The sequence below is a fragment of the Oncorhynchus masou genome, chromosome 29 (genome assembly GCF_036934945.1).
Source record: "Oncorhynchus masou masou isolate Uvic2021 chromosome 29, UVic_Omas_1.1, whole genome shotgun sequence".
Lineage (NCBI taxonomy): Eukaryota > Metazoa > Chordata > Actinopteri > Salmoniformes > Salmonidae > Oncorhynchus > Oncorhynchus masou.
This window is the reverse complement of record NC_088240.1, coordinates 30,708,654-30,721,734: the sequence shown is the minus strand read 5'-3', so window position 1 is coordinate 30,721,734 and position 13,081 is coordinate 30,708,654. Positions and strand designations below refer to the sequence as shown.

At 40.7% G+C, this 13,081-nt stretch overlaps 1 protein-coding gene across 2 annotated transcripts in view; it reads left to right on the top strand.

The window, feature by feature from the left end:
• Window positions 1-4,709: 4,709 nt before the first annotated feature.
• Window positions 4,710-13,081, top strand: part of LOC135519315 (adenylate cyclase type 5-like) — a 140,194-nt gene continuing 131,822 nt past the window's right edge. For both annotated transcript variants that reach the window (XM_064944482.1, XM_064944481.1), the window contains exon 1: window positions 4,710-6,873. In XM_064944482.1, coding sequence (XP_064800554.1) covers window positions 5,926-6,873 — 948 coding nt within the window. In that variant the 5' untranslated portion in view covers window positions 4,710-5,925. The remainder of the gene's footprint in view (window positions 6,874-13,081) is intronic.

Below are 13,081 nucleotides of genomic sequence, written 5' to 3'. Positions count from 1 at the left end.
GTCATAAGATAGCTTTTTGCTCTTATGTTTTGGATTTTTTGCATTGACAATATTTGTTAATAATTTGGACCATTTGGGTTTGTTTAGAATCATATTATGTTGATTGTAGGTTGGTTATTGATTTGTAAATCTTTGTTTGAAGTAGGGGTAGGCCTCCATGACCTAGAGTGGATAGTATGTTGATAAGCCAACCAGTTTTACAGTTACTTTGCTTTCTTGTGTATATTTTCTGAGGGAACTAATTTATTTACTCAAGCTTTAAACTTAAGGTGGTTCTCAAATTGTCATGGTGTGATGTTGGACCAAGACACTGGTGGACATTGCCTGGAAAACATTTTGAAGGGTTAACCACAAATGAGCCAATACTTACACACACTTTATCTATTGACTGTTTGTTCTGAACTACAGTAGGGTGCCAGGACATGCACTGTCAGACACTGGGCTCCCGAGTGATGCAGCGGTCTAAGGCACTGCATCTCAGTGCTAGAGGCGTCACTACAGACACCCTGGTTCCAGGCCGTGATCCAGGCCGTGATTGACCCTATGGGACATAGGGCGGCGCACAATTGGCCCAGCGTCGTCCAGGTTTGGCCGGTGTAGACCGTCATTGTAAATAAGAATCTCTTCTTAACTAACTTACCTAGTTAATTAAAGGTTACATGTAAAAAATAATAATATAAAAACAGGACGCTTGCATGGACACGAGTCCATTAGATTAGAGAGCTTGTAGTCCTGCATTTCCAATGACTTAAAGAGGCAATCTGCAGTTGCTACATTTATTTTTGACTTATAAATTAAAGCTATATACCTATTGTATCTTGAAGAATATAACTTATAAATGCCTTATGAGCTTAGTTCAACTGTTGTACCCCATCAGAACCCAAAATATAAGCTTGTTTTACTCCAATATTTGTTAAAAATAGAAATATAAACAAACACTGTATAAACTCAAAACATAATTTTGATATCATGGATGATCAGTCCTTGTATCCATAGCCCTGTCTATGAATGTGAAAGTTGTTACATTTCTCCAATCCTCAGCTTTTTACCAAAACAGTTGTGGGGTGCCTGCTTTGTTAATGTTTCAACTGCGGACTGGCTCTTTAAATCTAATAATGTAGAGTCAGGCATTTGCGTGTGTGTGGTTCAGAGTATTCATCCACCTCTGACTCAGGAGAAGGTAACTGAGAAAGCATTTTGCATATGAGTAAAATGTAAAACCGTAACGGTTATCAATGTGGATGCAAACAGTAACTGCACTGCATTAACACTGAAAACTCAAATAATTTGGTTTTAGTTTTGCCTAATAAATTGTTGTAGAACCAATGTGAAAGATAAACTAGATTTTGTGGACTTTAACTTACTAGAAAGTGTTAAGGTTGTGTTTGAGTAGTGATCACCCTTTTGCTTCCATGTCTGTGGGACTGCATCTCACTGCATGCAGTTTTAGACATTGATCAGGAGTTGCCTGACACTGGTATTGCCCTGATGCTCTTTGGGATGTGTAACAGTATGTTTATTATATCCTGAATTACGCTGTGAAAGGCCTAAACTTTGCAAGGGATTCTTCCCCGACATAATGTTTGTTTCCCTCCCATTCTTAAAATGTCCTGCTGTCCTGATAGTTGAGTTCCTATGTTTCTGTTCTTTGTTGGCCTAACATGTAGTCTACACTCTTATGAAAGAGATGAGCAGCAAGGTGAACTGAAGATGCCTTTAGTACATGAACAACTACCCAACATCCCAACTAACTTGATTTAACATTGCCCTGGGCCTACGGTATCGGAGGATGTTTTGTAAGCATGGCCAGGATTGTTGGAAACTTCCTCTAGAGGCAGGAGTGCAACTCTGTAAAATTGCATGTAGGAGGAAATAAATGTCCATTCATCCTTCGAAGTGATGATACTTTGGTATAACTTACAGTATGGAAAAAGCATGCCACAATACTACTCTACACACTGGTTCTACTAAACAAAACTACAGTATGTTGATCTTTTTGATAAAAAAAATGTTTTGCATGGAACCAGCAGACTTTGTATAAGTATGATTAGTTATATAACTATATATTTACAATAAACTTAACAAGGAAGCAAAAGAGATTTCCTGTTTTTTCTGTATTTTGAATCTTGTTTTGATGATCTACATCTATATGGACATCTGTGATCCAATTAGTGTACTTGTGTTGTATATCTGTCCTGTCTGTCCTGTCTGTCCTGTCTGTCCTGTCTGTCTGTCTGTCTGTCTGTCTGTCTGTCTGTCTGTCCCTACGGTCTGTTTTCTTAAGTGTGTTATTATTTTACCTCTCACATGATGGCAGTAGTGTTCTACACCAAAGCTATGTATGCTAATGTTGGACCCTTTCACCCTTGGTAAATACTTTTATTCAGTACATTTTTTTGCAGGTTCCAGTGCAGGTGTGGATGACTGTTTAGTATTGTATTAGGATCCCCATTAGCGGTTGCTGAAGCAGCAGCTACTCTTCCTCGAGTCCACATAAAACACATAAAACATGAAACATGACATAATACAGAACATCAATAGACAAGAACAGCCCAAGGACTGAACTACACACATTTGCAAAATAATTTGATCCCATAATCAGATTCCTGTTGTTCAATATTGACCTTATTCCCAATAGATAACCATCAACACAGAGGACAGAAACACATGCTGATGCTGCATGCAGGCCAGGGTCTCTGTATTTTTGGTATATCCAGGTACATGCAAAGGCATCGGTTTCCAATGGAAGAGGAAGATGTGGGGGGAGTCTCACATTTCCCAAATCCCCATTGAATACAGGTTTAATCCTCACTGTGATTCCTACAGTAATATACAATGAGATCCAAAAGTATTGGCGTAGTGAGATTTTTTGTTGTTGTTTTGGCTCTGTACTCCAGCACTTTGGATTTGAAATGATACAATGACTATGAAGTTAAATTGCAGACTGACAGCTTTAATTTGAGGGTATAGTCATCCATATTGGGTGAACCGTTTAGAAATTACAGCACTTTTTGTACATAGTCCCCCCATTTTAGGGGACCAAAAGTATTGGGACAAATTCACTTATATGTATATTAAAGTAGTAAAAAGTGTAGTATTTTGTCCCATATTCATAGCATGCAATGATTACATCAAGCTTGTGACTCGACAAACTTGTTGGAAGCATTTACTGTTTGTTTTGGTTTTGTTTCATTTTATTTTATTTTGTGACCAATAGAAATTAATTGGTAAATAACATATTGTGTCATTTTGGAGTCACTTTGGAGTCACTCTTATTGTAAATAAGAATAGAATATGTTTTTACCATGATTACGGATAGCTCTGAATGAATTGTGAATAACGATGAGTGAGAAAAATACAGAAGCACAAACAGCTACAGAGCCAATACAACAACAAATGTGTCACTGTCCAAATACCTCTTGGACCTCACTGTAACTGTCACAACTGTCATGAACCATTAGAGTGAATGAGCTGGTATATGTAGTTTCTTATGCTTGAATGACAGCCACGAGAGTAAGGTTGTGAGTAAGACACATCACAGGCACGGTGCACTTACCTACAGTGTGTGTTTGTGTTTGTTTTGTTCTAAGCCTTTTGTTTCGCTCACCAACAAAGGCAGCGATACTGTATGCCATAATGCCTTTCTCTTATGTTGAACCCAGTGATCATGTTTCTCCTATTGTGTGTGTTTCAGTGATCCTGTTACGCTTGTTTCCAGAATGTACTGTCCCTGGCGAGGAAACAGATACACTATCCGACTTTCAAGACGTTAGGTTAAATAATACGTAAATTGACACACAGCCAGTGTCATTACAAGGCTTATAAAATAAAATGGCCACATTTAGAACAAGCTGTTCTTAGGACGCGCTGCCTGCAACACGATATAGATAGTTGACACAGTAGCATATTGTCTCTCCTGGTTGTAATTCATGCAATTGGTTTATGAGGTGATCAAAGACAAAGAACATAGGATATATAAAACTGTGACTTGGTGGGGTTGGGATCTTGGGTTTCTGGTTTTCTAATGCCATATAGAAGAGATAGAGCTATACATGTGCCAGAGAGCTCCTCTCAGGAGAACACCCCCGAGTACACATAGCTGTTTGTAACAGAGAGAACAGGCCTGGATAGTCATTACAGTATCACAACAAACCCTAGAATAAAGATTTGCTCAACATAATGCTCAGCTTACCAATATCTCACCAATTCAACAAATACCTTGACCATTGACTCAATAATTACACTGACTTGCAAGGAACAGGGCTGTCAACATGTCACTACACCTGCAATAACATTTGCTAAATATGTGTATGTGATCCATACAATTTGATTTGATTTGAAATGCATAGCAGTCTCCTCCAGGCCCAAGTCTAGACCATAAAAATGGAAACTGTCCCTCAGTTACCAGAGTGGCAGAAGTCACACCCATGTAATCAATTAGGTATTTCGATGTACATGTCAATATACAACACCAAATAGAAAACATGTGGGTTCAGCAGAACTTTAGGGGTTAATCGTTTGCGTTTAAGGTCCAGCTGTGATCACAGACCCGCCCATTCATCCAAATGCGGGGGAGAACGCGCAGGAGTCGCATCTCCAACTGACATGGTCGAAAGCCAATGAAAAGCTTTAAAGTGAAAGTCATACTCGCGCATATCCAATGGGAATGAGCAAACGGCTGATTTTGGGAATCAGACTTGGTTGAATGAAAACCTAACAGCAACCAGCAATGGTAATAAACCGTCCGATGCCTGCCTGATCAATAGCGTACAATGCATGACTCCCTATCATAGCCCACTAGGAGTACGCTCAGAATTGTTTCTTCTTCTGGTCAGTCTGTTGTGTTATTCGACGTCGCAGGAATCCAAAAAGGGGTTGAACTAGGACCAAACGCGGTGGTAACGTTGGGTGATGTGTGCTGCATGAATCGTATGGATCAACACCAGATTGAGTCTTCAGGGATTTTGTGTGCAGTCGCTGGTGGTCAGCTGTTATGTGGTCGTGACAGCTCGTTAATTCTGGGCAGAGTTTGACATACAGATGCAGTAATAATACCGTGGAGAAACGTTTTTTGGGGATGCTCTGGCTTTTGTGTGTGTTTAAACGTCGAGTCTTTCTCTCCTCCGCTGGTCAATGAAAGCGCGTGAGGGTCGGGATGTGACGGTTTCGCAATTAGGATGTAACCAACCAAGCATCGACAAGGCTGCAATGAGATGCACAGGTTCAGTTCTAGCATTGAAGGAGACGCTCAACTAATGTAGCTTTGACGTCGACGTGGGATTGTCACCCACATCATCACGTTTTTTCTTATAATTCATTTTACATCAAGGCAAAAGAAAGTGCTTGGGGAGGTATTACAGATTCACAACATGATAGATGTTGGTATGGCCAACTATTGGAGTTGTATAGTCTTTTTATTCCATGGCCTTGGCCTATAATTAACAACATTTCTGCATACAGAGTTTATATTTGGATTATAATGAATTATGTAAAACGAAGTCCTCCTGGAAATGTATTCTACACTAGAGGTCTGTTTGTTGTTACAGCATATGTCCCAGATGACATCTAATTTAATTGTTTTTAAGTGATTTTCAAGAGCATTTTGCCATCTGCGGCCAAAGTTATCCCCAGTCATCAATAGGCCTATGCGTCACATTTTCAAGAGTATCATGGACATACATTTCCCTATCATAATGGACATTTAACTGGACACATTTAATTGACTTCAACATTTTCGGAATTCAGTCATCACGGATTTCTCAGGAATGTCATAGACCTGTCATTTAAGAAAACATTGTAACAATGTAACAACATTGTAACAAGAACATTACTTTGCGCGATTTCGGCTTTTCTAGGAGACTATAAGCAGGCACGTGTGTGGTCCTGTGTGTTGCTTTTTTCTTTGACTTTTATCTGAGAAATATAATGTCCAGATCGAACAGTGTGAGCCCGCCCGAAGTCGGTGCGCCTGGTCTGAGGGGAGGGACTGAGCTCAGATCTGCTTGGGGCGAGTCTGAGTCTATTGCAAACGGATGCCCATACTCGGCTAGATCTCCGAGCAAAAAACTCGCCCGGTCGAACAGCAGATGGAGGGAAGGAGATGATGATCCCGAACAGCAGCCCGGACCAGGACGAGCCACGACAACGGTTAGCAGGGTCAGTTTTAGGTCTAGATCTGCGTGGCAAGAGCATGGGACTGGGGAAGAGAGCCGAAACAACAACCGATCTTCCCCAAGGCACGCAGATGGAGCCGGGGAAGTGAGACCCAAATCGGTGGAATTGGGCTTGGAAGACCGGAGAGTGAAGGGCTCCAAACCCGAGGAGGAACTCATGCCTGAAGTTCACCTTTCCATGGTTGCGTGCTGCAGCAGCGCGATGCAGATTTTCAGATCCAAGAAATTCCAATCGGAGAAGTTGGAGAGGCTGTACCAGCGTTACTTTTTCCGGCTCAACCAGAGCAGTTTGACTATGCTCATGGCCGTTTTGGTGCTCATGTGCGCGGTCATGCTGACATTCCATTGCGCGGGGGGAGTATGCAGGATAACTTACGTGGTGGTCTTTTCCTTGGCCATCTTACTTATCCTCATATTGATGGTTGTGTGCAATCGGAACGGGTTTCATCAGGACCACATGTGGATAGTCTGCTATGTGGTCATTCTAGTCGTGCTGGTTGTACAAGTGATCGGGGTGCTGCTTGTTCAGCCTCAAAGTGGTTCTGAGGGAATTTGGTGGACGGTGTTCTTTATCCATGTCATCTACACGCTGCTCCCGGTTCGGATGCGGGCTGCGGTTATCACTGGAGTTATACTGTCTACCATCCATGTGGCCGTGTCTTGGAAGTTAAACGAAAGGGATGCCTTTATATGGAAGCAGGTAGGTCCTGTTTTATAACCTTTTTATTAGGCTACGCATGTATTAAGCATTCATAAATCAACAACTTTTATAGTAACTTCACGCATGGATGAGTCTACCAAATAAAGTATGAAGATAATATGTTTTTGGGGGACATTCCATCAAGTGACAAGTGGCCTGTTTGGATAAAACTTGCTGAGTCAAAGGCGTATTTTATTGTATATAATTATAATTCTCACAAATGACCTAGCCTAGGATACTACTAATTAGGAAATGAACACCGTAATGTGTCTGTCATTATTGCATTACTCATTTGTACTGTGCTCTATTGTACATTTCACACATCCAATGCCTTTTCATCGGACAGTGACTGACTGATCAAGATGCCCGAGTTTGTCTTGAGATGCTGCTGATGCTTGTTACTATGGAAACGTCTCGATTGACCATTGCTCAGTCCCCTAGTTGTTATCATGGAGAAGACCAGTAGTAAAAGCATCCATTTAACACTTTAGAGAGAGGAAAAACACTTCTAAGAAGGAAATCAGAGCTCACTGGGTAAGACGGAAGTTTTAAGAATTTAAGAATTTAGGTAAAATAACTTCTAGAATATGTAATAGAATTATGGGTCAGAATGGAAGTGCCACATATCTACATCCTTTTGAAGTGACAGTGTTGTTGACTGTTTAGGGTTTGTAGACTTGAGAAGAATTGGGTTGGAAACATGGGGTTATTTTGTTATAGATATTTTGTAAAGGAAAAATAACAATTCTAGGCTTTTTGTTTTTATTGTGTTATATGTTAATAACATGTTGAGGCCCTTGGCTCTAATTGATTCATTTTAAAACCTTTCACCATCAGAGCTGGGCTCTTGATTTGTAGAACTTAATGCATGTCATCTCTCATTCCCCTCTTGGTTATAGTATTGCGTTTCTAGGGTCATATCAGTTTATGATAGATGCAATCATCACTTGTCTTATTGTAAATGTGAATTATATTTATTGTGTCAGAGCGAGGAAATTGCTCAAATGCTCAACATAACTTTTTGCTCTGCCACTTAAATTACGGAGGATGTTTATAATCCTAAAAAGTTTAGCTTTTTCTTACCTCAAATTTTTATTTACAGTAGTAGTGGACATAGTGTTTCTCAATTTCCGCAAAACTTTATTTTGCATTCTAATGGTGCAACCTTTTTATTGGTCCACATTTTTGTCATTTAGCAGCCTAGAATTGTTGTTTTTCCTTTACAAATTATCTATAACAAAATAACCCCATGTTTCCAACCCAATTCTTCTCAAGTCTATGGTCAACAAAAGACTGATCATCTCTTGTTGTGAAATTGACTGGGGCCAGCAAATCTCTTGTTGTGAAATTGACTGGGGCCAGCAAATCTCTTGTTGTCAAATTGACTGGGGCCAGCAAATCTCTTGTTGTCAAATTGACTGGGGTCAGCAAATCTCTTGTTGTTAAATTGACTGGGGCCAGCAAATCTCTTGTTGTCAAATTGACTGGGACCAGCAAATCTCTTGTTGTCAAATTGACTGGGACCAGCAAATCTCTTGTTGTGAAATTGACTGGGGCCAGCAAATCTCTTGTTGTGAAATTGACTGGGGCCAGAAAATCTCTTGTTGTCAAATTGACTGGGGCCAGAAAATCTCTTGTTGTGAAATTGACTGGGGCCAGAAAATCTCTTGTTGTCAAATTGACTGGGGCCAGAAAATCTCTTGTTGTGAAATTGACTGGGGCCAGAACATCTCTTGTTGTCAAATTGACTGGGGCCAGCAAATCTCTTGTTGTCAAATTGACTGGGGCCAGAAAATCTCTTGTTGTCAAATTGACTGGGGCCAGAAAATCTCTTGTTGTCAAATTGACTGGGGCCAGAAAATCTCTTGTTGTCAAATTGACTGGGGCCAGCAAATCTCTTGTTGTCAAATTGACTGGGGCCAGAAAATCTCTTGTTGTCAAATTGACTGGGGCCAGAAAATCTCTTGTTGTCAGAAAATCTCTTGTTGTCAAATTGACTGGGGCCAGAAAATCTCTTGTTGTCAAATTGACTGGGGCCAGAAAATCTCTTGTTGTCAAATTGACTGGGGCCAGCAAATCTGCAAGTCAATGTGACAACAAGAGATTTGCTGGCCCCAGTCAATTTGACAACAAGAGATGGTCAGTCTTTTGTTGACCAATAATGAGGCTGCACCATTAGAATGCATTTCTGTGTGGTCTCAATACATTTAAAAAATATATATTGTGATAAACGATTTATCCACTATTACTGTAGATATTTTAAGGACATTTTCTTAATTTTTTTGTATTATTATTATAATGTATTTCCATTTTTTTTCCCCTTTTTCTCCACAATTTCGTGGCATCCAATTGGTAGTTACAGTCTTGTCCCATCGCTGCAACTTGTTACATATAGCTCAATTAAATAGTGAGGTCTGTTATAAAGAAGCAGCACGTCCCAATAGGCCTACATTTGTCATTTTATTCAAAGAGTAGAATCAAACTCATAATGTCTATTACAATGCCAGAAGGAGCTTGTGTTTGAGAGCCCCTCTCCGAGGCCAAACATGAAATGGTGCTCCGTATGTAGGATCCCAAAAACTATTCAATGAAACTAGGTGTACATCCCAAATGGCACTATTCCCTATATGGTGCACTAATTTTGAGCAGAGCCATTTAGAATGCACACTGGTAAATTACTTTGGACCGGCGGTTCTTAATCCCAGTTTATCTTAGTAAAAGGAAAGTACTAAAGTAAAAGGATGCTAAACTTAAGCCTCTTCTGGAAAGACATACTTAAATACAATATTGTACACACAGTTACAGAAAAAAGATAGGGAAAGTATTTAAAAAGAAAAAGCATGACTTCACGGTGCCCTACCAAACCTCAAATACAATGGCCTGGTGACCCATTGTGCGTGCCGTTGTGCCCTCTTTCGCTTGGCTGTGTTCTTTCTCTCTCTCTCTCTCTCTCTTACTTTGTCATTTTCTGGCTTGTTCTTTCGCTCACTGTGTTTACCAGTCCCTGTACTACTTATAAACATCTGCCCTAACAATGTGCTCTTCCCAAGAACCTCTGCTTTACAAATCTGGCTAATGGAAACTGCATCAGTCCACCATTGAAGTTTAGGGGCTTGTAAATGAATGATTGAACCGTGGAAAAAAATAAAAGAACTCAAATGCAGAACTCCACACAATACCGCCTCTTTCCCATAGGCTAGAATGGATCATTCTGATCCCCTTTATTTTTCTTTTTTGAAACTTTGATTATATTGGTCAGAGTGTTTGTGATACAGACATGTGACCCTATATCTAATTGCATTTTCTGTGAAAATAGGCTCTTTTTGAGATGAGTGTGTGGGAACAGGCTGTTGTAATTGTTTCTCTTCCTCACCATCCTGTTGTTTTTAGCACATCAGATCTCCCCCTGTTTATATACTGTAGGTCCCAGCAGGTCTCCACTGTTGAGCTGTATGTTTATGTGAGATCCCTAGATGATGCTTGTATCAGGAGTGCTCCCATGAATAGACATAAAACAACTTGAACATAATGACCGCGGCTCGGCTCGAGACGGTGGCATTGTGTTGTATGTGGGTCTTTCTAAAAAACTAGGGTACCAGTGAGCATTTCTTGTAGTGGACAACTGTTTGGAGCTGTTACAAAGTCATTCATAATAATTTGCCTTTTCATGTGAAAACATTAAGATATGAAGGGGGAACATAGATACATTAAGTATAATTCACGAGTTTAATCAAAAGGTTAAACTATTTCTCATGCTTGGAGTCTTCACAGATTTGGCAAAAATCGTGTGATGTAAAACACTACCTTTCTTCCCTTACATTTATGATACTGATGTTTGTCTTTATATCATATACTAATAATATAACAATTGAATTACACGTTGAACTTGATCCTGTAAAATTCCTGGATATTGCTGTTGACTTATTAATGAACTGATGTAACTGTAAATGGTTAGCTGACTGATATATCCTAGCTACCTAACTAACCATTGGTAAACTCATTCAATGATGCCATACCGCCAAAGCAACAGTATCTATTGCTAGACTAGAGATATTCCCCTACCTATAGTTAGTCAGCGGTTGCACATCTAACTAGCTGGAATGAAGCAAGGATGTGAATAACTCTTTGGTCCTTTAAAAACCTGCTGTAGTTAACATATTGTGTGCTATAGCTTGGAAAATAAATACATGTGACTCTGGAGAACAACATGTTTGCGACACGAAACTAACGAGTATTGCGGTACTGGTATCGTCCCGGGCCTTCTATGAGGTCGAAATTACACACTGAATTTGTGAAATTATAATAATGCCCTATTTGTGTAAGAGCTATTTGAAAAAAATGCCTGGAATTTCAACCTGTTCAGGTGGGACAGAACTTTTTGCCCAAATCGGGATGTCACAATGTGACCTGATTATAATAGACTAATGACTGTTCATCTGGGTAAGGGGGTGGGCTCCAGACTATCCTATCAGCTAGTGTATGTAAATATCTTCTAATTTGTTTCCTAATGCCCACACAAAACTGAGCATTTCAAGTACCAAAGGAGGATCAGGGAAGTAAATTATAAAATATATTTTGCCGTTATTTTCATTAAATAACCACAGTGATTTAGACATACAGTGATGATTTAATAAGTACAATTACAAAGACTGCATGGGGGCTTTAATACCTGTCAAATACTTACTTCCTCTGTCCCTGGGAGAATGTCAATTTAATTTCCTTGATTCGTCGTATCCTCTCTCGTCTCCTTCTCAAAACCCATTGGATGAGAAGGTCAGAGGTCCTTCCCCTCTGACCTTATCCAATGGGTTTTGAAAAGGAGGTGAGGAGAGAGGACAAGAAGAATCAAGGATATGTTTTGATTATCCCATTCCTTGCCTCACTCTCAAAGCGCATTTGGGGAGAGGAGTGCACTTGCATTTTCAAGGAGAAGCAAGGAGTGGAGGAAACAAGGACAGAGGAAGCAAGAATTTAATCGCTAGTTGTCAGACAGGCTCACACAATGCTTGAAGAGTTTACTGATTATAATGATTTAATTGTTTATTATTATTGTCTATGATTTTGTTGACAGAACCCAATGTATTATATTATATCAACTATTAAAACATATAGAACTGCTGTTGTTTAGCTTTTTCATTCTTCAGGAATGTTTAGCATGGCTATAAATGATAGAGAAGTTGACTAAAGCACAAAAAGACCTGGCAACTAGGCATGCCAAAGAAACATGCAGTGTATCACGTTTCAGGTAAGACCCAGATGAAGACAATGTCGAAGTAACAGCAGTTTATTAATCCAACAGGGGCAGGCAAAAGACAGGTCAAGGGAAGGAAGGAGTCAGTAATCCAGATAGGTGAGGCAAGGGTACAGGACGGCAGGTAGGCAGAAATGGTCAACACTGGGAAAATAAGAAAACAGGAACAATCGAGAGACAGGAACGGAGGGAAAACTGCTTGTAGGCTTAACGAAACAAAACAAACTGGAAACAGACAAACAGAGAACAAAGGTATAAATACACAGGGGATAATTGGAGAAGATGGGTGACACCTGTGGAGACAATCACAAAGACAGGTGAAACAGATCAGGGTGTGACCTGGGCGCATACCTGGTTGACCTGGGTGTTGGCGTTAGAAATCCGCAATGAGGCCTGGGTCCAGGATGTCCCTGGCGGGGACCCAGCACCTCTCCTCTGGGCAATAACCCTCCCAGTCAACCAGGTACTGGAACTCCCTGCCCCGAGGTTGAACCTTCAGGAGACGCCTCACCATGTATGGCGGTTGGCCATTGATGAGACACGGGAGAGGGGTGGGCCTGGAAACAGGAGACAAATGGCTACGAGACATGGGTTTAACTCGGGACACATGAAAGGTGGGATGTATGTAAAGGGTATGGGGCAACAGAAGACGAACAGCAGAGGGGCTAATCATTTTGGAGATGGGAAACGGGCCGATAAACTGGGGGAGGAGTTTGCGGGATCCACCCGGAGGGGCAGATCCCTGGTGGTAGCCATTCCTTCTGCCCGAGACGATACCGGGGAGCCGGGGTCCGATGGCGATCTGCTTGTCATCGACACCTGGTGGTGGTCTTGAGGAGGGCCGACCGGGCTCCATCTGGACACTCCCAGCAGAGATGATGTAACCCAGAAAGGGGATGGTGGAACGATGGAACTCGCACTTCTCTGCCTTAACAAACAGTTGATTCTCCAGAAGGC